This window comes from Entelurus aequoreus, linkage group LG02 (assembly GCF_033978785.1).
Source record: "Entelurus aequoreus isolate RoL-2023_Sb linkage group LG02, RoL_Eaeq_v1.1, whole genome shotgun sequence".
Taxonomy (NCBI): domain Eukaryota; kingdom Metazoa; phylum Chordata; class Actinopteri; order Syngnathiformes; family Syngnathidae; genus Entelurus; species Entelurus aequoreus.
In genome coordinates, this window is record NC_084732.1 from 64,928,013 (window position 1) to 64,954,668 (window position 26,656).

The following is a 26,656-nucleotide window of genomic DNA, read 5'->3' on the forward strand; positions in this document are numbered from 1 at the left end:
GGGAATCACTAATAAGCCGGAGTTCTTTGAATGCAGATTTCTTGCCAGGACATATGGTACAATACTATCAGCAAGATAGGATGGAGCTAGACCGTTTAGTATTTTATACGTAAGAAGTAAAACCTTAAAGTCGCATCTTAAGTGCACAGGAAGCCAGTGCAGGTGAGCCAGTATAGGCGTAATATCTTCAAACTTTCCTAGGCTTTGAACCCTGCGCTTTCAATGCTTGACTAATTTATGGATTTTTCCAGGTTCACAAGCTTCACATGCCACCAATGAATGTAGCCTTGTCACATCAGACCATGAAATTGCCGAACAAGTCAAATGGACCAATGAAATTGTTTACATTAAATCAAACACTCACACAATCATTCAGCCATTTAACACACTATGTACTCACTCTTATCAGGGAGATAAAATGCACAGCTGTAGAAGATCGACCCGGCCATCAATAAAGGGAACAGCCACAGACACTTACGGGAACATGTTTCAATGTGTACACATGTGGCTTAGAGACATTGTCTTCCAGTATATGTACCAACTAAAATTTGGCCCAAACTTTGGTGGGTGAGGCTTATAATTAGGTGCATTTTCTCGTCCGAAATATCGGTGGGTTTTTTAGAAACAGCTCCAAAGTATTTAGGTTGGAATCAATAGAATTCTTTGAGGATCTAGTACTAATGCATTATGTAAATACAGTATATTGTAACGGTACAGTGGGAGAATGAGATGGCACGGAGGCAGGGACGTCGTTAGCTTGCAGCGTGTTTATTAAAATATATAAATTAAGTGTGTGACTAATCTAAATGTATATGGTCGGCCTATGTGTAGCGATTATATGTGGAGTGTTACCGGGTGGTGTTGAAGGTGCGTGTTGAGATCGGTGCGGAAGTCCAGAAAGGGCAAGGCAGGCTCGGAGGTCCAGGGACAGGCAGGGGGTCAGGGTCAGGGGCTGGAGCGAGACGTCGTTATCCGGGGGCAGGCGTGAGGTCGAAATCCAGGAAGGCAACAGGAAGTCCAGAGGGGATACGGGGAGACAAGACACACAGCTCGAAACCAGGGGATGACGAATGGCTGCTGGATGACGACCAGTGTTGGGTTAGTTACTGAAAACCAGTAACTAGTTAGTTACTTTATTTCAAAAGTAACTCAGTTACTAACTCAGTTACTTACACCAAAAAGTAATGTGTTACTGTGAAAAGTAACTATTTAGTTACTTTTTTTATTCTTCTTTTTTTTTATAAGCTCCCATTAATGCCTTTTTAGCCTTCATTTCAGTACTGTTATTGCACTGGAGAATAATACAATCTGTTGATCAACTTGACATGCATTTGCATCACTGAACTCTGAAAGCAATGTGGTCTACATACAACACACAAAGACAAAGATATGTTTCAAAGGGCCAATTTATTTCAGGCCAGAACAAATTGACAAAACTATTTTAAATAGCTGCAACACAACATACATAAGTAACAAACAGCATAATAACAACATAGCTGCAAACCTGGCTTCACATAAGGAAGGCATACGTGACATAAACAAAGCCTAACCAGGCAGATTTGAATTGTTGTTTTGGGCACTAGACGGGATCTTTGATCCAAGACACAACTTACATTTAACTGAAATATTATTTTCTTTGTGCTCGACAAAAGAAAAGAAGTGAGAATATCTCATACTTGCCAACCCTCCCGAATTTCTCCCGATTTCCAGCCGGACTTAAGGCACGCCCCCTCCAGGTCCGTGCGGACCTGAGTGAGGACAGCCTGTCGTCACGTCCGCTTGGCCAACCAAAAAGTAACCACAGAACATAGTGTTCTGTGGTTACTTTTTGGTTGGCCAACGGTCTACGTTGTATTGCGCACCCCCAACCCCCCTCCCCACACCCACACCCAGGCACACACAGAGCGCGCCTCCGGCTTGTGACACAAGAGATTCAGAAGGACGACACTGCAGCGCAATAAAACACACTCAGATCTTCTGTTTCTAGCCGATACTACATAAAAAATAACGTAAAATAACGCAGTAACGCATCATGTAGTATAACGGTAACTGAGTTACTGAATATAAAAAATAACGCGTTAGATTACTAGTTACCGCCGAAACTAACGGCGTTACAGTAACGTGTTAAAGAGGTTCATTTAGCCTACTAATGTGTATTTATTAATAGTTGATTTATATAGGCTAGTAAGAAGCAAGATAGCCGAAACTTGTCAGGTACAAAACTTTACCTTACTAGCCTATATAAATCAACTATTTATAGTTACAGTAACGCGTTACTTTGTGACGCGTTAGTCCCAACACTGATGACGACACAGGACAAAACACAATCAGCACAACAGAGGGGAAACACAAAGAGCCAGGAAGCACATAAGCAAGGAAGCTAGAGACGTGAAAAGGCTTACTATACTGGTAAAAGTAGCTACGTTCTGGCACTGGAACGCAGGACGCGCTGGTTTAAGAAGGCAGGAGTCTCATCAGCGTCAGAGGCGCGGCTGCAGCAGGAGAGGAACGCCAGTGGGCGCGTCCCGAGGCACGCTCAGTGGAGCGCACAGCAGAGTGAGAGGCGGCAGGTGTTTGAACCGTAAAAGTAGGAGCGTGCGCAGCGTCAAGGAATGTGCTGCGACCTGCGCTCGCGCCGTAACATATATTTTTTCATGGGCATGGGGATTATAAGTGGGGGTCATTGGAAGATGTTCTTCCCTGTAAGGGGTCTGTGGTCCCAAAGTCATAATAACAACGGGCTTTTAAAAAAGTGCAACATCCAACTCCCCAACAACCCAATAATGTTCGCAGACCATGGCACTTAATTGCATCATTTTATTTGAAATTATTTCTTTACTATATATTGCCACTGTGGCTGGCCTTTTAAAACAACCAAATCCAACATTTTCTTCCAAAAGCCATCAAATGTGAAATCAAAGAAATGTTATCAAATGATCATTTATCATAACATAGGGGGGAATGCATATATTAAAGTTCGAGATGCATCCGTTTATTCATCAAGTCGTTTTGGCAACTGAAAAATCACATTGCTAGCAATCGTCCGATTATATCTGAAAAGAAAAAGGAAAAAAGGTAGAACACATTTTCACACTGCAACCTGTGTCATCAAATCCTTTTAAATGGGGCCAAGCACAGCTCACTACTCAAACACTTTAAAAAGGTGTTCAAGTAAGAACTTATGTTGTAGTATTTAGTTAGAAAGTACTTTGTTTTATTAGTAGTAGGTTGTGTTTGAGAAGCGATGATCTTGCGGTTACCTGGGCAGGACATGCTCCCCTCCAACTGCTTGAGAGATTTCTTCGTCAACATGCTGAACTCATCTTTCAGTCGGCGCTGCCCATCTCGAGTCAGGTGCCAGAAGCAGGACTTCCTTTTGCCATCTTTAGACATCTGATTGCAGGTTTTGCAGAAGCTACTGTTGAAGCAGAGGTTGTGTCGAATTGTGTTTTTCCATCCGCCAGGAGCGGTCTGAAAGAAAGGGAAGTGCTCTCTGGCGAAAGACAGGGAGCGACAATTACACGACCCATATTCCAAAAGAACTTGATGAACTTATAGATAGAACTCTGTTTTACCAACATACTATTACCTCCGCCAGGTTATGCAATCTGTTAGCGACATCATTTTAAAAAGTATGTTACGAGTATCAATTTTTGCGGAGTGTGCATGTGTGTATGCTAGCTGCTCCGCAGTACAGTGGCCTGGAAGTGTAAACCACTTTGTAATTTGTTTCATGAAATGTAAATTAAAGAAAATGAATTAACAAATGACAACACAACTTACAATTGTGGAAACCAAATAAAAAGACAAAACAGTTTCAAATTTCAGAAAACACTAACAAAAAGCAAAACAATTTACAATTTATAAGTTGTTTTTTTTAAATTGTAAGTTGTTTCATAAAAAAAAAAAAAAAAAAAAGTATTTTGAACTTGCAGGCCGCTGTACCGCAGAGACCGAGACAGTGGATGACTAAATAGAGGGTTCGCTCACTTTATTTGATTCTGCCATAAATAGCTCAAAGGGTTATGGCCAGTTTTTTGATGAAATCCTCCAAGAAATGTCAGAAAGGAGATAAGGAACAAAGGGATTACATTTCAGGGCTGATCCGAATCACCGTATAGATTCAGGATTATTTTACTATTGGGAGGTGGGGCCTGCCAGACGTCTGGCCTCTCCGAGTACTTTTCGAGTTACCATATTCTATACCAGTGGTTCTTAACCTGGGTTCGATCGAACCCTAGGGGTTCAGTGAGTCGGGCTCAGGGGTTCGGCGGAGGTCAAAACACACCCGACTCATCGTTTAAATGAAAACTTCTCCCTATCGGCTTATTACGGATACGGCAACAGCAGAAGTCACACTGATTTGCAGGTGTGTAATTTGTTGTGAGTTTATGCACTGTGTTGGTTTTGTTATTTGAACAAGGTGATGTTCATGCACGGTTCATTTTGTGCACCACTAAAAAAACATGGTGACACTTTAGTATGGGGAACATATTCACCATTAATTAGTTGCTTATTAACATGCAAATTAGTAACATATTCGCTCTTAACTAGTCATTATTAAGTACTTATTAATGCCTTATTCGGCATGGCCTTATTATAACCCTAACCCTCTAACCCTGGCCCTAACCCTCTAACCCTAACCAAATAACTCTAAATTAAGTCTTTGTTACTTAGAATATGTTCCCCTAGTGTCCAAAAAACTCTAAATTAAGTCTTTGTTACTTAGAATATGTTCCCCATACTAAAGTGTTACCAAAAACATATAACTTTGTCTTGAATTTGAATTTTTTTATTTTATTTTTTCACTAAAAAAGGGTTCGGTGAATGCGCATATGAAACTGGTGGGGTTCGGTACCTCCAACAAGGTTAAGAACCACTGTTCTATAGTCAACACAACATCGAGTCACGTAATCATGTCTAGATGGACTATTGCAGATTTTCAATGTTTCAGGAATTTGCCTGCTAACACACCAGAATTAATTGGGGGGGGGGGTTAAAATGTGACTAAAGTGTGGGTCAAGGACCGCTCAATTCATACAGCACATTTTTCATAACCTTTGCTGCTTTGGGTGCTGTGCCGCAGACACGATAGTTTTTAAACTCTGAGAAAAATGGTTAATGTCAATCAAATATTTGCATACTGTAAACTTTAAGATGTGATTTAAGCAGGTCCACAAAACAGAACATTGGCCATTCAGGTAAGATGGCCATTTTATTGACAGAATCTCCATTTTCAGGGTCTCAGTAGTACTCACAGTAGACTCTGAGCGGTCCTAATTTAATGACGTTTTTTTTTACGTTTTGTAGTTAAGACAGACTAAAGCACCGTGTTACCTCAATTTAAGAGTGTTTTTGGGTGAGAATTATCTCGCAGCTATTTGCAAACAAAAATCTGAGTTACAAGCATCCCTATACCATACCAACTTTATGTATAAAGCCCTTTAAAAACAACCACAGTTGAAGAGCAAAGGGCTGTACACTACAAAGAAATACAGGCAAAGGACATACTAAAAAAATAACATTTAAAACAGAGGTAAAATACACATTGAAAAAGCAAATACAAATTATCTTAAGAACAATTTGTTAGATAAAAGGCAGTTAAAAAGTTAAAAACAGTTTAAAGTCTCATGCTGGGTTAAAAGCCAGTGAATAAAAATGGGTTTTAAGAAGGGTCTTAAAAGTAGCCAAAGAAGGGGCCTGTCTCACATGGAGAGGGAGATGGTTCCAGAGTTTGGGACCCGCAACAGAGAAGGCTCTGTCCCCTCTAAGCTTGCACTTTAATTTGGGTCCCTCCAGGAGCAGCTGATCAGCTGACCTGAGGGACCGGGTGGGGACATAGAGGTGGAGCAGCTCAGAGAGGTAAGGTGGTGCGAGACCACGTAAGGATTTAAAAATTAGTAAAATCATTTTAAAATGGACTCTAAAAGACACAGGCAGCCAGTGGAGGGAGGCTAAAACAGGAGTAATGTGCTCTCTTTTTCTTGTGTTTGTTAAAAGTCGGGCAGCTGCATTTTGGACCAGCTGCAGACGTGAGAGGGAGGATTGACTAATTCCAAAATACAAAGAGTTACAGTAATCCAGCCGAGATGTGATAAAAGCAACATTTGTTTTCCAGCCATTGGAAGAAAGAGAGTGAGTGTGAAGGACAGTGCTGAAAAGAAGTGGATGATATTCATTGAATTGAAGAAAAATAAAAACGGCAACTTGGCGAAGCAATTCAAACGTATCACTATGAGTCTGCCTCATACTGAAGCAGAATGAGTCAATAACACCAGCCAAGACATTTTTTCATGAAAATATGAAAAAGCTGCTGATGATGTGTTTGACGGAGAAGCTGCTGGAGATACTGTAGAATTCCACTCTCCAAGGTAAATTCTGTAAATGACATTACTTCATAAAACTGGAGTTTTTACTTCTATTGTATTGTTTTTATACAGTATTTCTTATGTAGAAGTTTGTTTTTCTTTTAAAAGGCATGTTACATGTTAAAATTGTGCTGTTTAGGGGGAGGGGAAGCAAGCACTGATTCATTTGATTTCAATGGAAGGCAGTTTGAGATACAAATGTTTTGAGTTAAGAGCTCCGTCACAGAACCAATTAAGCCTGTAAGTTGAGGTAGTACTGTATTATTATTAAGAATCAAGAACTAGTTATGCGAGCGCAGCAAAATAATATGTTTAGTAGTGTTGGGCGGAACAACGCGTATTAATGATCGCTATCACTTTAGTTCTATTTAGTTATCTTTTGCAAACTCCGTTACTCTTCTTATGGCAGTGGGACAAGAAAAACAAAGTCAAGGGAATTCAGACATCGTAAAATGCTCAGACAGTAGAAACTTTGACCATCCTTGACTGAATGTTTGGTCAAAGCTTTTGGACTGCTGCAACCATCATCTGGATAAAGATGGTATATTTCAATATGTGAAAGAACCTGCTATGGAATAGTAATGATGCAGTGTAGTGGAAACTTATTTCCTAAGTAAGTCTGAGCTACAAGTAAGTCATTTTGTATTGCTTGTTTAATTTGTTGTATTTAATATTTTCATTTTATATATTCTTTGTACAGTGAGTGACTTCAGTGTTTATTTACATATTAATTCATTTATATGTTTTCACTTACACATTTCCGTCGTCAGCACAGACATTGTACGTAGACAAGAGGACCTCCTGTGAGATAAATGCGTATTACTTTTTATTTATCTAAGTCAGGGGTGCCCGTTACGTCGATCGCGAGCTACTGGTCGATCGCGGAGGGTGTGTCAGTCGATCGCCAACTAGGCGTTGAAAAAATAGTCCTTAAAAATTAGCGATCAGAAATCTTCACTATGACGTCACTTTCGTCACTTGATTGACATTCACGGCACCCAAGGGTCTTGTGAAATGACGCTGGCTGCTGCGAGCTCAGTGTGAAGGAAAAAAAAGACCGTCAGGGAGGCGAGAACCGTTTTTATTTCAACCATACCTCCTGTCAAAAGCTTAAAGACTGACCACATAGTTCCTGTCTTCACAATAAAAGCGCTGCTCTATCCTGCCTGCGCTAACAAAATAAGAGTCTCAGAAAGCTGGCGTGCACAAGCCTGCAAGTCACGGAGTTTGCCGCCAATGTACAGGACTGTCTCAGAAAATTAGAATATTGTGATAAAGTCCTTTATTTTCTGTAATGCAACTAAAAACATGGAAATGTCATACATTCTGGATTCATTACACATCAACTGAAATATTGCAAGCCTTTTATTATTTTAATATTGCTGATTATGGCATACAGTTTAAGAAAACTCAAAAATCCCATCTGAAAAAATTTGAATATTTCCTCAGACCAAGTAAAAAAATTAAGATTTATAACAGCAAAACACAATCAAACATTTGAAAATGTCAATTAATGCACTCAGTACTTAGTTGGGAATCCTTTAGCACGGATTACTGCACCAATGCGGCATGGCATGGAGGCAATCAGCCTGTGGCATTGCTGAGGTGTTATGGATGCCCAGGATGCTTAATAGCGGCCTTTAGCTCATTTGCATTATTGGGTCTGGTGTTATTCAGCTTCTTCTTCACAATACCCCACAAATTCTCTATGGGGTTCAGGTCAGGGGAGTTGGCAGGCCAATCGAGGACAGTAATGCCATTGTCAGTACACCAGTTACTGGTGGTTTTGGCACTGCTGGAGGATGCTGGAAAATGAAATCATCATCTCCATAGAGCTTTTCAACAGATGGAAGCATGTAGTGCTCTAAAATCTCTTGGTACACAGCTGCATTTACTCTGGACTTGATGAAACACAGTGGACCAACACCAGCAGCTGACATGGCTCCCCAAACCATTGCTGACTGTGGGAACTTCACACTGGATTTCAAGCAACTTGGATTTTGCTCCTTTCCAGCCTTCCTCCAGACTCTAGCGCCTTGACTTCCAAATGAAATACAAAACTTGCTTTCGTCTGAAAACAGGACTCTGGACCACACTGCAACTGTCCAGTGCTTCTTTTCCATAGCCCAAGTCAGACGCTTCTTCCGTTGTCTTGAATTCAGGAGTGGCTTGACCATGGGAATACGGCTACATGCTTCCATCTGTTGAAAAGCTCTATGGAGATGATGATTTCATTTTCCAGCATGATCCAATCCTCGATTGGCCTGCCAACTCCCCTGACCTGAACCCCATAGATAATTTGTGGGGTATTGTGAAGAAGAAGCTGAAAGACACCAGACCCAATAATGCAAATGAGCTAAAGGCCGCTATTGAAGCATCCTGGGCATCCATAACACCTCAGCAATGCCACAGGCTGATTGCCTCCATGCCACGCCGCATTGGTGCAGTAATCCGTGCAAAATGATTCCCAACCAAGTACTGAGTGCAATAATTAACATTTTCAAACGTTTGAATTTGTTTTGATGTTATAAATCTTTATTTTTTACTTGGTCTGAGGAAATATTCAAATTTTTTGAGATGGGATTTTTGAGTTTTCTTAAGCTGTATGCCATAATCAGCAATATTAAAATAGTAAATGGCTTGCAATATTTCAGTTGATGTGTAATGAATCCAGAATGTATGACATTTTCATGTTTTTAGTTGCATTACAGAAAATAAAGTACTTTATCACAATATTCAAATTTTCTGAGACAGTCCTGTATTTCTTGTAAAGTGTATAAAAAGGAGTATTGAAGCTGGATAAATAAGATGGCAAAAAGCAACCACTTTCATGTGGTATTGGACAGAAAAAGTGACTTTTTTTCTCCTCCATTAAAAAATGTGGACGTTGTCAGCACTATTGTCTGATTCCAATCAATGCAAGTCATCAGAATCAGGTATACACCAACTTATATTCTTGTCTTCAGGAAAGAAAGGAATCTATATGTGTTAAACATGCTTGTAGTATCATTAAACACCTTTTAATTTGTTAACAAAAACGTCTCTTTCATAAATAAATAAATATAAATTATATATATGAATGAGGTAGATCCCTTTGACTCGGTCATTTAAAAAGTAGCTCGCCTGCTGAAATGTGTGGGCACCCCTGATCTAAGTTAACCCACAGTTGCTATGTGATTAATCTGATGACAAATAAGTAGTCGGCACAAAAAGCAGTCATTTTTAAATTGTAAACGTTTTTGTGTGTGCGTATGTATATGTGTGTGAGAAACATACTTATTTAAATCACATCTTGACTGACCATATACATTCACTGTGGTGTTGTAGTAAGAGTGTAGCAATGTCTTGTATTTCATGTCATTAAATAATATATCTAAAACGTGCTTTGCCGTTAAGAATAATTTCGCCACACCTAGTGTGTGTGTGACAATCATTGGTTCTTTAACTTTTAACTTTAATTTCCTGACCTGGTAAAGTTGTAAATCTGCTGCACTTTGAGGCACCCCGTGTGGCTGCTCTTAAGCGCCAGAGCGATGAGGATGCAATAATTTACTGGCGGACGAGGCCAACCTCCCGCCTTCAAGGGCTTATTGTCCTGAAAAGAAGTACATTCCATTCTGAATGTGATCCAGAATATCACAGATCTGTTAAGATTATAATTTCTCACAAAGATTTGTTGTGTGCCTAAGCCTTCACTCACCCTCGCTTTTGCTCTTCCCACTGTTGGTCTGCTGTGTGTTGTCTGGCAAGAGGCGGCTTCATCCTTTAAGTCAGTTAAAATAAAGAATGAAATAATTATTATATATATTAATACATACAGTATATGCATACGTATATATGCACACGCGCATATGCATATACTGTATATGTGCACACGCATATGCCTGCATATAGCACATGCATATATATATATATATATAATATATATATATATATATATATATATATATATATATATATATATATATATATACACACATACATTTTATAATTGTAAAGGACAATGTTTTATCACCTGATTGCAATAATTTAAATGTGTTTTTACTATTAAATGAACCAAAAATATGACTTATTTTATCTTTGTGAAAATATTGGACACAGTGTGTTGTCAAGCTTATGAGATGCGATGCAAGTGTAAGCCACTGCGAGACTTTTGTTCATTTTTCTTATTTTTATAAATGTCTAATGATAATATCAATGAGGGATTTTTAATCACTGCTATGTTGAAATTGTAACTAATATTGATACTGTTGATAATATTCATTTTTGTTTCACTACTTTTGGTTTGTTCTGTGTCGTGTTTGTGTCTCCTCTCAATTGCTCTGTTTATTGCAGTTCTGAGTGTTGCTGGGTCGGGTTTGGTTTTGAAATTGGATTGCATTGGTATGGTATTGCTGTGTATTGTTGTGTTGGATTGATTAATTAAAAAAAAATAAAAAATATATTAAAAAAATTGGAAGGAAAAAAAAAACGACTTAAAAAAAAACGATTTAAAAAAAAAAGAGAATTGAGTCTGAATCACACAATGTGAGAATCGCGATTCGAATTCGAATCGATTTTTTCCCACACCCCTAATATATATATATACACACACATACATACTGTATATACGTATGCGTGCATATATATACATACTGTATATACATAAACATGCATATATATATACATCCGTATACACATATGCGTGCATATATATATATACAAACCCCGTTTCTATGAGTTGGGAAATTGTGTTAGATGTAAATATAAACGAAATACAATGATTTGCAAATCATTTTCAACCCATATTCAGTTGACTATGCTACAAAGACAACTTATTTGATGTTTAAACTGCTAAACTTTTTTTTTTGTTGCAAATAATCATTAACTTTAGAATTTGATGCCAGCAACACGTGACAAAGAAGTTGGGAAAGGTGGCAATAAATACAGATAAAGTTGAGAAATGCTCATCAAACACTTATTTGGAACATCCCACAGGTGAACAGGCAAATTGGGAACAGGTGGGTGCCATGATTGGGTATAAAAGTAGATTCCATGAAATGCTCAGTCATTCACAAACAAGGATGGGGCGAGGGTCACCACTTTGTCAACAAATTTGTGAGCAAATTGTTGAACAGTTTAAGAAAAACCTTTCTCAACCAGCTATTGCAAGGAATTTAGGGATTTCACCATCTACGGTCCGTAATATCATCAAAGGGTTCAGAGAATTTGGACAAATCACTGCATGTGAGCAGCTAAACCCGTGACCTTCGATCCCTCAGGCTGTACTGCATCAAAAAGCGACTCCAGTGTGTCAAGGATATCACCACATGGGCTCAGGAACACTTCAGAAACCCACTGTCAGTAACTACAGTTGGTCCCTACATCTGTAAGTGCAAGTTAAAACTCTCCTATTCAAGGCGAAAACCGTTTATCAACAACACCCAGAAACGCCGCCGGCTTCGTTGGGCCTGAGCTCATCTAAGATGGACTGATACAAAGTGGAAAAGTGTTCTGTGGTCTGACGAGTCCACATTTCAAATTGTTTTTGGAAACATTATGAAGCCTAAAATACCACAACGGAGACCCCCTGACTGTTGAACAACTTAAGCTGTACATCAAGCAAGAACGGGAAAGAATTCCACCTGAGAAGCTTAAAAATTGTGTCTCCTCAGTTCCCAAACGTTTACAGAGTGTTGTTAAAAGGAAAGGCCATGTAACAGTGGTGAACATGCCCTTTCCCAACTACTTTGGCACGTGTTGCAGCCATGAAATTCTAAGTTAATTATTATTTGCAAAAAAAAAATTAAGTTTGAGTTTGAACATCAAATATCTTGTCTTTGTAGTGCTTTCAATTGAATATGGGTTGAAAAGGATATGCAAATCATGGTATTCCGTTTATATTTACATATAACTCAATTTCCCAACTCATATGGAAACGGGGTTTGTACATCCGTATACACATATGCATGCATATATATACGTATATACACACACATATATACCGAATTTTCCGCAAGGCGCACCTTCAATGAATGGCCTATTTTAAAACTTTGTTCATATATAAGGCGCACCACATTATAAGGCGCATCGTGTTATAAGGGTCATAGAATAGACGCTACAGTAGAGGCTGGGGTTACGTTATGCGTCCATTAGATGGAGCTGCGCTAAAGGGAATGTCAACAAAACAGTCAGATAGGTCAGTCAAACTTTATTAATAGATTACAAACCAGCGTTCTGAAAACTCCGTTCACTCCCAAAATGAATAAACAGCTGTTTTATTATTTTCCCCGAGGTAAAGTCAGTGACGTGGTATTTCGTTTATCTTTTAACAACAGCAAGGTATAACATGTAGTGCAACATGTATATCACATAGTGGAGGGAAACTTTTCCTCGATTCAATAAATACATAAAAAACAATCAGATACTGTTACGGTAAATTAAACGCAATCACAATACTGTATAGTAACACTCGAAATAGTGCAAAACAATAACAATATATCAATAACTCAACGTTGCTCAAACGTTAATGTCACACAACACACAAAATAAACATGTAAAGCTCACTTTATTAAGTTATTCCTCATCCACGAATCCCTCAAATTCTTCTTCTTCAGTGTCCGAATTAAACAGTTGGGCGAATACGGCATCCAACATGCCCACTGCTGCTCTATTCCCGTGTTCTACTGCGTGACTGATCGCCTTGAGTTTAAACTCTGCGTTGTAAGCGTGTCCCTTAATAGGAGCCATTTTGGGGTCTTTACATAAACACACAAATGGAAATGAAACGGCACGCCTCGCGCAGTCATATATCCCAGCATGCACCACGCGCTTCTTCTTCTACGGTAAGCAGCCGCCGACTTCATTTTCCCCCGTAGAAGAAGCGCTTAGTAGAAGAAGGTCTCGTAGTTGCGAGACCTGTTGTGGCTCAATATTGGTCCATATATAAGGCGCACCGGATTATAAGGCGCACTGTCAGCTTTTGAGAAAATTGGACGTTTTTAGGTGCGCCTTATAGTGCGGAAAATACGGTACATATGCGTGCATATACATACACACATATATACATATGCGTGCATATACATACACACATACAGTATATACATATGCATGCATATACCATACTTGCCAACCCTCCCGGTTTTACCGGGAGACTCCCGGAATACAGCGCCTCTCCCGATAACCTCCCGGAAGAAATTTTCTCCCGATAAACTCCCGGAATTCAGCCGGAGCTGGAGGCCACGCCCCCTACAGCTTAATGCGGACCTGAGTGGGGACAGCGGCAACAGTCTGTTTTCACGTCCGCTTTCCCACGATATAAACAGCGTGCCTGCCCAAACACGTTATAACTGTAGAATGATCGAGGCCGAGTTCTTGGTTTCTTATGTGGGTTTATTGTTAGGCAGTTTCATTAACGTCTTCCCAGCGCGGTAACAACACACAACAACAGCAGTCACGTTTTCGTCTACCGTAAAGCAGTTTGTCTGCCGTAAACAGCAATGTTGTTACACTCTTAAACAGGACAATACTGCCATCTACTGGATAGCCTCCGGGATACTAAAATTCTAGTATTTCTTTTATTTATATGTATAGTAAAATAAATATATATAGCCAGAATTCACTGAAAGTCAAGTATTTCATACATTATATATATATATATATATATATATATATATATATATATATATATATATATATATATATATATATATACACACACACACATGAAATATATATGAAATACTCGAGTTGGTGAATTCTAGCTGAATTCTAGATGTAAATATACTCCTCCCCTCTTAACCACGCCCCAACCAATATTTAATGTTCGAACTGAGAAACTTTTTTTTTTTTGGCAAATAATCATTAACTTAGAAATTAATGGCAGCAGCAAAAAAGTTGGCACGGGCATTTTTACCACTGTGTTACATCGGCTTTCTTTTTAACAACTCTCAGTAAATGTTTGGGAACTGAGACAAATTTTTGAAGCTTTTCAGGTGGAATTATTTCCCATTCTTGCTTGATGTACAGCTTAAGTTGTTCAACAGTTCGGGGTCTCCGCTGTGGTATTTTACGCTTCATAATGCGCCGCACATTTTCAATGGGAGACAGGTCTGGACTACAGGCAGGCCAGTCTAGTACCCGCACTCTTTTACGATGAAGCCACACTGTTGTAACACGTGGCTTGGCATTGTCTTGCTGATATAAGCAGGGGCGTCCATGATAACGTTGCTTTAATGGTAAAATATGTTGCTCCAAAACCTGTATGTACCTTTCAGCATTAATGGTGCCTTCACAGATGTGTAAGTTACCCATGCCTTGGGCACTAAACACCCCCATACCATCACAGATGCTGGTTTTTGAAATTTGCGCCTATAACTATCTGGATGGTTCTTTTCCTCTTTGTTCCGGAGGACACGACGTCCACCGTTTCCAAAAACAATTTGAAATGTGCACTCGTCAGACCACAGAACACTTTTCCACTTTCCGTTTCTGGGTGTTGTTGATAAATGGCTTTCGCTTTGCATAGTAGAGTTTTAACTTGCACTTACAAATGTAGCGACCAACTGTAATTACTGACAGTGGTTTTCTGAAGTGTTCCTGAGCCCACACTGATGTCGCAATATCGTAATATCGCTCGCGTGCAGTGATTTCTCCAGATTCTCTGAACCTTTTGATATTACAGACCGTAGATGGTGAAATCCATAAATTCCTTGCAATAGCTTGTTGAGAAATGTTCTTAAACGGTTCGACAATTTGCTCACGCATTTGTTCACAAAGTGGTGACCCTCGCCCCATCCTTGTTTGTGAATGACTGAGCACTTCATGTAAGCTGCTTTTATACCCAATCATGGCACCCACATATGCGGTCCTCTCCAAGGTTTCTCATAGTCATTCACATCGACGTCCCATTGGGGTTGTGAATTTTTCCTTGCCCTTATGTGGGCTCTATACCGCGGATGTCATTGTGGCTTGTGCAGCCCTTTGAGACACTTGTGATTTAGGGCTATATAAATAAACATTGATTGATATTTTGTCTTTGCAGTCTATTCAATTGAATATAGGTTGAAAAGGATTTGCAAATAATTGTATTGTTTTTATTTACGATTTACACACAGTGCCAACTTCACTGTTTTGTGTGTGTGTGTATATATATATATATATATATATATATATATATATATATATATATATATATATATACACACACACACACACACATATATATATAAACATGAAGTGGACAGCCGTGTGTGTGTCACTGATTTCTACAATATATACACACACTGTACATATACATACACAGTACAGGCCAAAAGTTTTTAATTTTAATGACTATTTACATTGTACATTTTCACTGAAGGCATCAAAACTATGAATGAACACATGTGGAGTTATGTACTTAACAAAATAATGGGAAATAACTGAAAACATGTTTCATATTCTAGTTTCTTCAAAATAGCCACCGTTTGCTCTGATTATTTTTTTGCACTCTTGGCATTCTCTCGATGAGCTTCAAGAAGTAGTCACCTGAAATGGTTTTCACTTCACATGTGTGCTTGAAGCTCATCGAGAGAATGCCAAGAGTGTGTTTTGTTAAGTACATAACTCCACATGTGTTCATTCATAGTTTTGATGCCTTCAATGACAATCTACAATGTAAATAGTCATGAAAATAAAGAAAACGCATTGAATGAGGTTTGTCCAAACTTTTGGCCTGTAATGTACACACACAGTATATATATATATATATATATATATATATATATATATATATATATACACACACACACACACACACACACACAGAGGTTTAAACTTGTTAGAGACATTCAAAATATAAACATTGAAAAATCATTGTCCAAATTTGGGCTCTTACAGACTAATATTGTATTATATTGCTCGCCTTAATTCATTAACAGGAAGTACGTGCATACGGAAAGTAAATGGACTAAATTAATTTCAATACTCCATAATGGCAATGTGAAAGTTTTTGTTTTTCAAATGTATTAAACATAGTATTCACAGCCTCTGCTCAATACTTTGATGTACCTTTGGCAGCGAGGCTACAAGCTCGACACACCTATCTTTTGGGAATTTTACCCAATCCTCTTTGCAACATCTCTTAAGCTCCATCAGGTTGGATGATAAACATTGGGTGTCATTCAGAATGTCTCTGTACATTGCTGCTTTCATCTTGCCCTCTATCCTTACTAGTCTCTCGGCTTAAAAAACATGTAGGGATGGTATTGGCCTGGTGATGAGTGGTGCCTGGTTTCCTCCAAACCTGATGCTTGGCATTCACGCCAAACAGTTCAATATTTGTCTCATCTGACCAGACACTTTTGCTTTTCAATCAATCAATCTATGTTTATTTACATAGCCCTAAATCACAAGTGTCTCAAAGGGCTGCACAAGCCACAACGACATCCTAGGTACAGAGCCCACATACGATATTTTAAGATCTGAGTCTATGCTGGTGCATTTTGGCAACCTTTTTTTTTTTTTACTAAGAAATGGCTTCCATCTGGCTGCTCATACCACACAGGCCAGATTGGTTAGATTATTGCAGATATGGTTGTCCTTCTGGAAGGTACTAATTTCTCTCCATAAAGGAATGCTGTATTTCTGACAGAGTGAGCATCAGGTTCTTGGTCACCTCCCTGACTAGCCTTAAAAGGAATGCGGCAATGTACAGAGACATCCTGAATAAAAACCAACATTTCCCACCTGATGGAGCTTGAAGGGCTGCAGAGAAGAATGGGCAAAGAAGAATTGCAAAACTGCCCAAAGATAGTTGCGCCAAGCTTGTGGCATCGTATTCAAAAGGATTTGAGGGGATAATTTCTGCTGAAGGTGCATCAACAAAGTATTGACCAAAGGCTGTAAAATACATATTTACATATACATTTGTTTTGTTTGTAATAAATTAAAGTTAAAAAAGAAACATAAAAAAACAAAAAAACATTGTCATTGTGGGGTATATTGACGACTTAAAACATGAAAAAAGTTAAGCGCTGTGAATACTTTTTGGATGCACTGTAATTATCAAATTTAACCTTCTGAGGACATTTGCTATATTTTGGCCATAATTATTTTTTTGTTAATCCATTATACGTAATTTTGTCCTAAGGATGTTATGTTAAATTTTAAAATGTCAATATCCAATTATTTCACTGGCGACAATAACTACCCTAGAGCCAGACATTGAGTCCTTAATTTTTAAACGGCCATAAAATCGTTTTCCCTTTTTTGTTTTAGTCTCTCAATGAAGTTCAGCCCATAACAAAATACTAAATATGTAATTTATTTCATTTATTTTTTTACACATCTTCGCTCTTTGAAGGCATTTTGATCAAATGTCAGTTTTCAGTTAGTATACATTTGCATTGAATTAATTTTATAATTTAAACCAGTGACATCTGATCTAAAGGCCATTAAAAGGTTCAACACCCATCCAAAAAAATTATGTTTGATATTTTTTATTAGGATTGACATTTCCGAAATGTTTGCAAATAACAAAAAAATATGAAGCCAAAGTGTTACAACATTCAAAAACTTAAGGACTTACTGTGTGTCCCGTTTGGCTTTGATGAGAATTAAAATTGAATGTCCCCAGAGAGTTACCAAGCACAAATATACTAACCGTTGTAATTGACAGGGGTAACGACAACCCAAAACACACAAACACTGTATACATTTCATTAGAGAATGTGGAAATGCTGCAATCAAACACTGCAGGTTTTTAAAAAATGCTGCAAATGCCTAAAACATACACATAAACCACAAAAACATGAGAAATGCTGCAAGTTTACAGAACAAAACAGAAATTAACCAGGCTACCTGGGGCGCCAGACCATGGGTGATATTAATCTTTAAAATACTTAAAATGTAATATATACAGTATTAGAAAACCAATTTTTACTCCTTTTACAACCACATCCCACATGTCTGGCACCCCTGGTAGCAGCATTTCTCCCATGCAGTTTTAGATGTTTGTGTTTTGGCATTTTCAGCATTTCCCAGTTTTTTTAAACTGTGTTTTTGGTTTTGCATCATTTGTGTGTTGGAGCGTTTGGGGTTGATGCTTATTGGACAGCAACCATTAACCAAACACTGCATATAAATGTGTACATTGTTTGTGTATGTATTTGAATTGCACTTTGTGTGTTCAATACTATATATATGCAAATATCTACATGTATCTGCAATTGTATATGGGGTGTTGAATGTAAAAATTCAATCATTTTTGAGCTGATATATTTGTAATATTTAGCTTCACAATTGAGGTAGAAATTAAATGTTAAATGTTACGATGCTAAATCTAAATATTAAATACAGATGTTTATTCTAAATGTTAAATACATTAGATGTTAAATATGGATGCTAAATCAAAATGTTAAATATGTTAAATCCAAATTTAAAATACACGTTAAATCTAGATGTTGAATATAAATTAATTCTAAATTCAAATATCAAAAGGCTCCAGCACCCCCTGCAACCCCAAAAAGGAATAGCAGTAGAAAATGGATGGATGGATGTTAAAAATATTAAACATGCCCAATATAGATTTGTTAAATGTAGATGTTGAATTTTAAATGTTAAATATCAAATGTTAAATCTAAATGTCAAGTTAAATATATCTAGCTTGAAAAATATATTTAACCAACTGTTAAGAGTAAATATTAAAAATAACATTTTAAACATCCATCCATTTTCTACCGCTTGTCCCTTTCAGGGTCGCGTTTTAAACTATCTTTAAAACATTAAAAGGTAAATGTCAAATCTAAAAGTTAAATCTAAATCCAATTAAAATCTAAATGATAAATCTAAAAATTAATACTAAAGGTTTTGCCAAATGTAAACCTAAATATTTAGAAAACTTACAAATATTCTGTTGTTCCCATTCCTCTCAGCATGCAAAGACACGCCTACATGCCATGCTGTATAGCAGATGACATTTAGATTCAACATGTATGAATGAGTTAAATGTGAGGAAGGTTCACCAAATATGTCACCTAAAGAGAGTCTGACTGAATTTTGGTATTTGGCATCCCATAATTGTATACCGTGGAGGAGGAGACAACATGCAACATTTTGTCTTGGGAGAACATGGGCACGTTTTTGGCTGGCGAACCCCCAGTCGGTTTTTGAACTGGCTCTGAAAAGTCTTGGCTTGGCTTCGGATCTTTTGCAGGTTCTCCGTAGACTAAAGGACAGGCGATGTTAGGATTGACTAGCAGCCACAGGTTCGGTTTCACAAAGGTGTCTGACAAAACAACAAAAAACATACATTGTTATTGTTGTATAATATCCTCAAACCTGAAAGGCAGGCAAAGTGTCATTTATGTTCTATAACATTAAATCTTTTTAGGGTGGCAAGTGAGATGGAGCCTAAACCAGCTGACTTCAGGTAGACTGTCAATCACCGAGCACGTATGAAAAAACATCCATTTACACTCACATTCCAACCTTGAAGTTAAATTTAAATGTATTTTCTACAAAGTGCCAGATCACAATATACCGGTAAGTGATTTAAAAATACCCGTCATATTGTCATTTTATCAAAAGGAACTAATTATTGTAATCAATGGATATTGTTTTAAAATGTGCATTTGTCAGCCCTTAAAAGGGCCTCTAACACTGAAAACACTGGCACTTATTTAATTGTTCTTATTTATTGTTCTGGGCCTAAAAATATGGCCAACAAATAAAATGAATTCTAAAACTGAAATAGAAAAATAGTTTTGGGCTTATTTACTAACGAGTTTCAGCACATTTTGGAACGCCCGCTTTAAGCTCTAAAATGTGGGCGGGCCTTCATCAGCCTGCTAACGTCAACTATAGGAAAGACTGTGTAGTTTGTGTTTTGGGTAGCATCTTCATCTGGAATTATGTTATGAATTTGAAAAAAAGACCCTCAATGGGATAAAGACTTGAGTCAGAACCGGCAGAAAAATATTCTGTACATTACGTGTTGTACACGTTTTTGCCATGGACTTTGGTTTCACCAGTGGCATCCGTAATGGAGCTTGCTCGCCTCCATGGAAGCGGTGATTTCCAGATCTGATGGGCCACCCCAGGTGCCACTCTAGTGGAACGATTTGAAGCAGTGTTTTTCAAACTCTGTGATGCGTACCACTCGGGCGCCATCAAGTGGTAAACCAAAGGAATTGCTTAATTCAGGGGTCCCGAGTCCCAAGTTTATTTTTAAAACATGAACGAAGAAATATTGGGAGAGAAGATTGTTGTCCACAGACATTACAATAATGTGTTATGCACAGACTCAATACATGGGTATTAATTTGGACAACCTTTCCAAATCATTAACCTAAAACCAACAGATTGCTTAAACATTTGATAGAAAAACTACTTGCCCACTGAACTATGTGGAAATTATAAAACATGCATACCATAACACATACCATACACAATTCGAAAATACACTCTTTTAACACATTTACTGATGGATTTATGCAAAACATTCGACCCTGGGACATGTTTAAACGCATCTTTAGTTGCTAGAGAGACATTGATTGATGATGACCGATGAGCAGCCAGGTTCCAGGGGCCGTACTTATCAAGCTTCTTAGAGTGCCGTTTTACACTTAAGTCCTGAGAATTTGCGAAATTTAGTCCTACTCTCAAACTTAAGAATAAAAGCTTTTTATCAACATTTTTAAGTCTAAGAATCACTCCTACTCTCCACGATATTTAAGAGACCTTCAGAGGTGTCTTAAGTGGTTAGGAGTTGCCAGCAGGGGATGGCACTGAGGCGAGAGAGACGTGCGCGAACGTTCAGGGAACGGAACAATGTTTTGTTTTTTTTTGATGACGAGCAGCTGATCAAACGGTATCGTTTAGACAGAGCGGATATTATTTTTGTCACAGATTTAATACTTTTCGATTCCTTGTTGATTTCTGCATGTGTCTGCAGTGGGCTAGTATATATAGAGCCACCCACACCAGTTTCAAATTAGTTGCCTAATTAATGAATTGGAAAGAAAATGTTATGACAGTAGCGTATGTGTGTGGCCGTGAGGTGAGTGACGTCAGTGAGTGTGTGGGTGATAGAAGAGAGGGAGCGGTAGCGTGAGTGCCGGCGGAGACTAGTTTGTTTTGTATTATTTTGTAGTTCATTGTCAAAATATACACTCCCATTGTCCACTTAAATATTTCCAAGATATTTCTTTATTCTTAGACAAGGGATTCCATTCCGTGATTGGTCATTTCTATGGACACAGAAATGACGTCACCTAAAATTCCGTTTACGGCACATAGTAATGTCGTAATTCAGCTCTGAGTGTGACACTTAAGATTCAGTCCTACACTTCGCTGAAAGTGTGAGTAAGACGCTTGATAACTAACTTTTAAGTGCAGCTTTCAGCGAATAATTTATTTACCCTTAAGTCAACTCTTAGCAGACTTCTTAGGAGTAATTCTAAGAAGCTTGATAAGTACGGCCCCAGACATCCGTGGTCCTTCACTAAACCTAAGTAATTTTAGTTATTATATATATTTTTACACAAGCGTGTTTAAAGTGTTTGCCTACCAACACAAGAACAGGCGCATTCATCTGTTTTGAACGTTATCTCAGTCCCATCATCTTTTGCTATTTCACCGTGATTCTAGTTTTATTCAGTCCGGGTCAGTTATTTTTATGTGGAAATACTCTTAAAAAGGCACACTGTGAAATATTTTGAATTATGTTGTCAGCAACGTAAAGAGAGTGGAGGACCTAATCTGTTTGAATTTAAATAAAATATTTATGAATGTTACAATTTTACTCTGAAGAAATTAGACACTTTGTATTTTGCGCCATCTGATGTAAGTTGTCTGACATACTGTAATAGCGCAATGCTTTGCAATATTGTTTAATGTCAGCAATTGCCTTACAAGAAGATTCGGTGGTGGTAACTGTGGTAAACTACTGTAGTAGCTACGGCTGCTCCTGTGGTAGACTGACTGTTATATGGGTGCCATCTCTGAAAAATAAAGTCTGGACAGGCCAATGATGGTTACATTATGGAGCTAAACAGTATTAATTTCGGAAACATAAAAGTGTAGTCTACTGCACACTCGCAGCAGGGTACACAAGCTCCACTGAAGAGCAGAGAAAAATCAAGAGAAAAAATAAGCATGTCGGCCGCAACTATTATATTTTTTTCCCTCTTCTACTGAAGTTTTATTGTTGGAATTGTACCTTGAGTTGAGATGTGATTGATAAAACACTGAAAGAAAATGTAGATACTTTGTCTTAAAGAGAAAGTCATATTTTCATCAGCTTTACAAGGGTGGGAACACACGAGTGGGGAGAGGGGCATGCAAGGTTTTTTTAAAAAAAGCAAACAAAATAATGTCATAAGTTTAAGAAAATACCCATGACAGGCAGACACAATGAGGGAACATGTTTTGGTGTCTAGTCTACATAAAGTATGTTATCACATTTATATTTATTTTTTGCAGAAATAAGATCAATTTTGAAATAATCATAGTTCAGGGCAACAAAATATCAAAATAATAGTTTAACATGCCTTCATCCAGACTGTCTATACAGGGACATGGTCTCCAGTTCTGTAGATAACTTCACAAGCGGGAGCAGCAAATCAAGTTTGGCGATGGAAAGGGGGTTTCCAAGTACGGTTATCTACAGATTACTCAAATACTAATTATTATTGGAAATGATAGCCAGATTCATTTGCAGAACCGACTTGGACCCCGACTTAAACAAGTTGAAAAACTTACTCGGGTGTTACCATTTAGTGGTCAATTGTACGGAATATGTACTTCACTGTGCAACCTACTAATAAAAGTCTCAATCAATCAAACATGCAGTGGGAAAAAAACTCAAAAAAACAAAACTAAAAAAAAAACATTTTTGTTGCTTGTTATTTGAGTCTTTCTACTTCTGTGGTGAATCCTTCAGTTTTACTCACCGGATGTTTTATCATACCAAATGAACTCATCCTTTCTTCTGCAGGCTCTTGCCGAAGGTCTCTGAACAACATATTGGTCGCTAAGTTCATCATCTGTCAGCGAGGAAGAACACAAAATACAAAAGGCTGTTATAGCTCCTTTTGTTCAAATTGAAAAAACACAATTCATTAAAAAAACAAAAAAACAATAAAGTTATGCACAGATCCATATCACAATGTTTGAAAACATAAGAAAAATTGCATTAGAAATTATTTTTTAGACAGAAATGGGTTGGATTAAATAAAATCTGCTTCTTTCTAATCCTTTTCGGATATGTTAGAATGTGAAACTGTAAATCAGGGGTCCCCAAACTTTTTGACTCGGGGGGCCGCATTGGGTTAAAAAAATATTGGCTGGGCTGAGTGAGTGTGAGTGTATATATATATATATATATATATATATATATATATATATATATATATATATATATATATATATAGCACGGTGGAACAGGGGTTAGTGTATGTGCCTCACAATACGAAGGTCCTGAGTTCAATCCTGGGCTCAGGATCTTTCTGTGTGGAGTTTGCATGTTCTCCCCGTGACTGTGTGGGTTCCCTCCGGGTACTCCGGCTTCCTCCCACCTCCAAAGACATGCACCGAGGAATAGGCTGATTGGAAACACTAAATTGGCCCTAGTGTGTGAATGTTGTCTGTCTATCTGTGTAGGCCCTGCGATGAGGTGTCGACTTGTCCAGGGTGTACCCTGCCTTCCGCCCGAATGCAGCTGAGATAGGCTCCAGCACCCCCCACGACCCCAAAAGGGACAAGCGGTAGAAAATGGAGATATATATATACACATATATATATATATATATATACACATACACATATATATATATATATATATATATATATATATAAATGCTTTAAATATTTGATGTAAACATTGCTACCGTATAAATGTTGAAAACATATTGTTATGTTATTATTATTTCCATTACTTTTTATTCTGTTTTTTTCCTCTTCTTGTTATGTTATTAAACATGTCCAAAATAAATACTTACAATAAACTGCGTGCAATCAAATGTCAATACTACAAGCAAGAGCAGTCCTCCTTTTTTAATTTTGCAGCTGACAAGTTCTAAATATCATGCGACCAGTCTGATACCTCTCAAGTCCTGCAATGAACCCCACAGAGCTAAGTTAATTAAATACTTACCATGGTAAAACTGATCAGTGGTTGTTGCCAGTTTTAACTCGTTGTCCATGTCCCAGTCCGTTAAACCTACAGAGCAGTGCAGGTCAAAGAGTCGAGCTTGGGTTCGAAGCTTTAGAGTCATACCTGGACCTCGAATGTAAGTTTTGTTTGCCACTTTGCTTGAATCATGGAGGCTTTTGTACTGCAGGTGAAGATGATTGAGTCTAATTAAACTAGCAACGATTGAGGCCTGCTCTTAACTGCTTGTGTCCCACAGCTTGCTATTAAAAAGATGTTAAACTTCGAATTAACAGGTAAGGAATTTGTCAAATAATTAAGAGTTTAGAACAGTGCCCCTCTAAAGGTTTTAATTGTCCGCCACTTAACTAACAAAGCCGCTCCCTGGGGGAGTGTTCATTCATGCAGTACTTCTTTTGCTCTGCGGGGGCAACAGCGAGGCGTAAAAGCATCACAAGAAGCAGCAGTAGAAGAAGACCACTTGCATTTAACTAAAATACTGTTGCGCAATCGACTGTTAAAAAAAGAAGACACTGAGAATGGTATTACAAAATATGCAATTTCGGAGAAACCGATATGTTTATTTGTAACAAAATTACTTTTAGACAAAACATCGCAATTTCAAAGCAGTCCATCCCCTACTCTTCCGAGTTCTTGATTTTTAGATTTAGACCTACGCAAGACTCTGGACTTGCAGTACTACAATAACAGGCGTGTTAATGCTGACAAAGGCTAAACATAAATAATCTTGGAATACATTTGAACTGCCACAAATCATTCAGATTGGCCGTGCATCGCAACTCCACTCCAAATTACCACACGGTAAGCATTAAAAGTCAAACGCAGGAAAATGTTTCTTGCTTTTACCCGCAGTAATCAAACACAAGCAAGTCACAAAAGGTGATGTATTCACCACAGGTGAGGACACCCAGACACGCAGGGCACACCTCCACAAGCCTGGGGAGTTTGCACTATACCAGTGGTCTCAAACTTATATCACCAAGTGCCACCTCAGAAAACACCGGACCTCCAAGTACCATGATGACTGAAGTGTTGATACCAACCAATCCTAACCCCCCTCCATATCCCACACCCCGGATTGTAAATAATGTAAATAAATAATTGTATATACTCTGATGATTGTCTTGTGTGATGACTGTATTATGAAAATAGTATATATCTGTATCATGAATCAATTTAAGTGGACCCCGACCTAAACAAGTTGAAAAACTTATTCGGGTGTTACCATTTAGTGGTCAATTGTACGGAATATGTACTTCACTGTGCAATCTACTAATAAAAGTTTCAATCAATCAATCAAACCATAACGACCAACATTAAAATACAGTAGGGCCAAGTGTTCATTAAAAACAAGGAAGAGGTTTTATTTAACAAGTAATTTAATATTTGTATCCACTAGATGGAGCCAGTGTACCACTACCGCAGTTTGGGAATCACAACGTATACCGTCACAGTGAAAAGCAAGGTGGGGAAGTGGGCAGAACACCTTCATAAGTGTCCAGCCCAGCCTTTGACCCGCCAGTCACCACTCTTATAATTAAGAAAACTTCGCTTTCACGGTTAAATACGTAATTGCACAGTAGTGAAAATTAGGCAGATGAAAATTGCATAAAAACGGCAAAAATGGAAAAGTAGAGAAACGTTGAATATTGTAATGAAAAAAAGATACTACTGTCTAACTGTATGTTGTTTCAGACTTTAAAAAAAGCACATTTACATGCAGAATGGCCAATTATGCAAATTGGATGACAGCATCTTCCTCACCCAATTGGCCTTCACAGTTTTTGCAGAGAAAAAATCCAGCTCTTTGACAAATGTAATCAAGGACCTGTGCTTTGGAACAGTGGTTCTCAAACATGTTTCACTAAGTGCCATGTCATAAAAAAAACTTGGCTCTCCAAGTACCACCATTAAAGTAGAATAGCCTTGTAGGCCCAAGTATTCATTAAAACAAGGCAAAGGTTTTATTGAACAAGTGTATTTAATATTTTTGACAACTGTAACATACACAGTTTGAACAGTAACACTATGTTTAAATATTTAATTACTATTTGGCATACCATATTTGAGAATCACAGTCTAGAAAAAATGCATTCATTAATAAATGATCTAGAAATCATCAACATATACATGACTAAAGAATGTCACCCAGGCA

At 37.9% G+C, this 26,656-nt stretch overlaps 1 protein-coding gene across 1 annotated transcript; it reads right to left on the minus strand.

Annotated features, from left to right (window-relative positions):
* Window positions 1-2,824: 2,824 nt before the first annotated feature.
* Window positions 2,825-24,902, minus strand: foxr1 (forkhead box R1). The gene is made up of 7 exons (XM_062030551.1): window positions 24,484-24,902; window positions 23,282-23,374; window positions 19,415-19,614; window positions 10,069-10,131; window positions 9,836-9,963; window positions 3,261-3,493; window positions 2,825-3,053 (listed from the first exon to the last, which is right to left on the minus strand). Exons 1-7 carry the CDS (start codon window positions 24,602-24,604, stop codon window positions 3,025-3,027), a joined length of 867 nt encoding a protein of 288 aa, XP_061886535.1. The 5' UTR covers window positions 24,605-24,902; the 3' UTR covers window positions 2,825-3,024.
* Window positions 24,903-26,656: the final 1,754 nt, after the last annotated feature.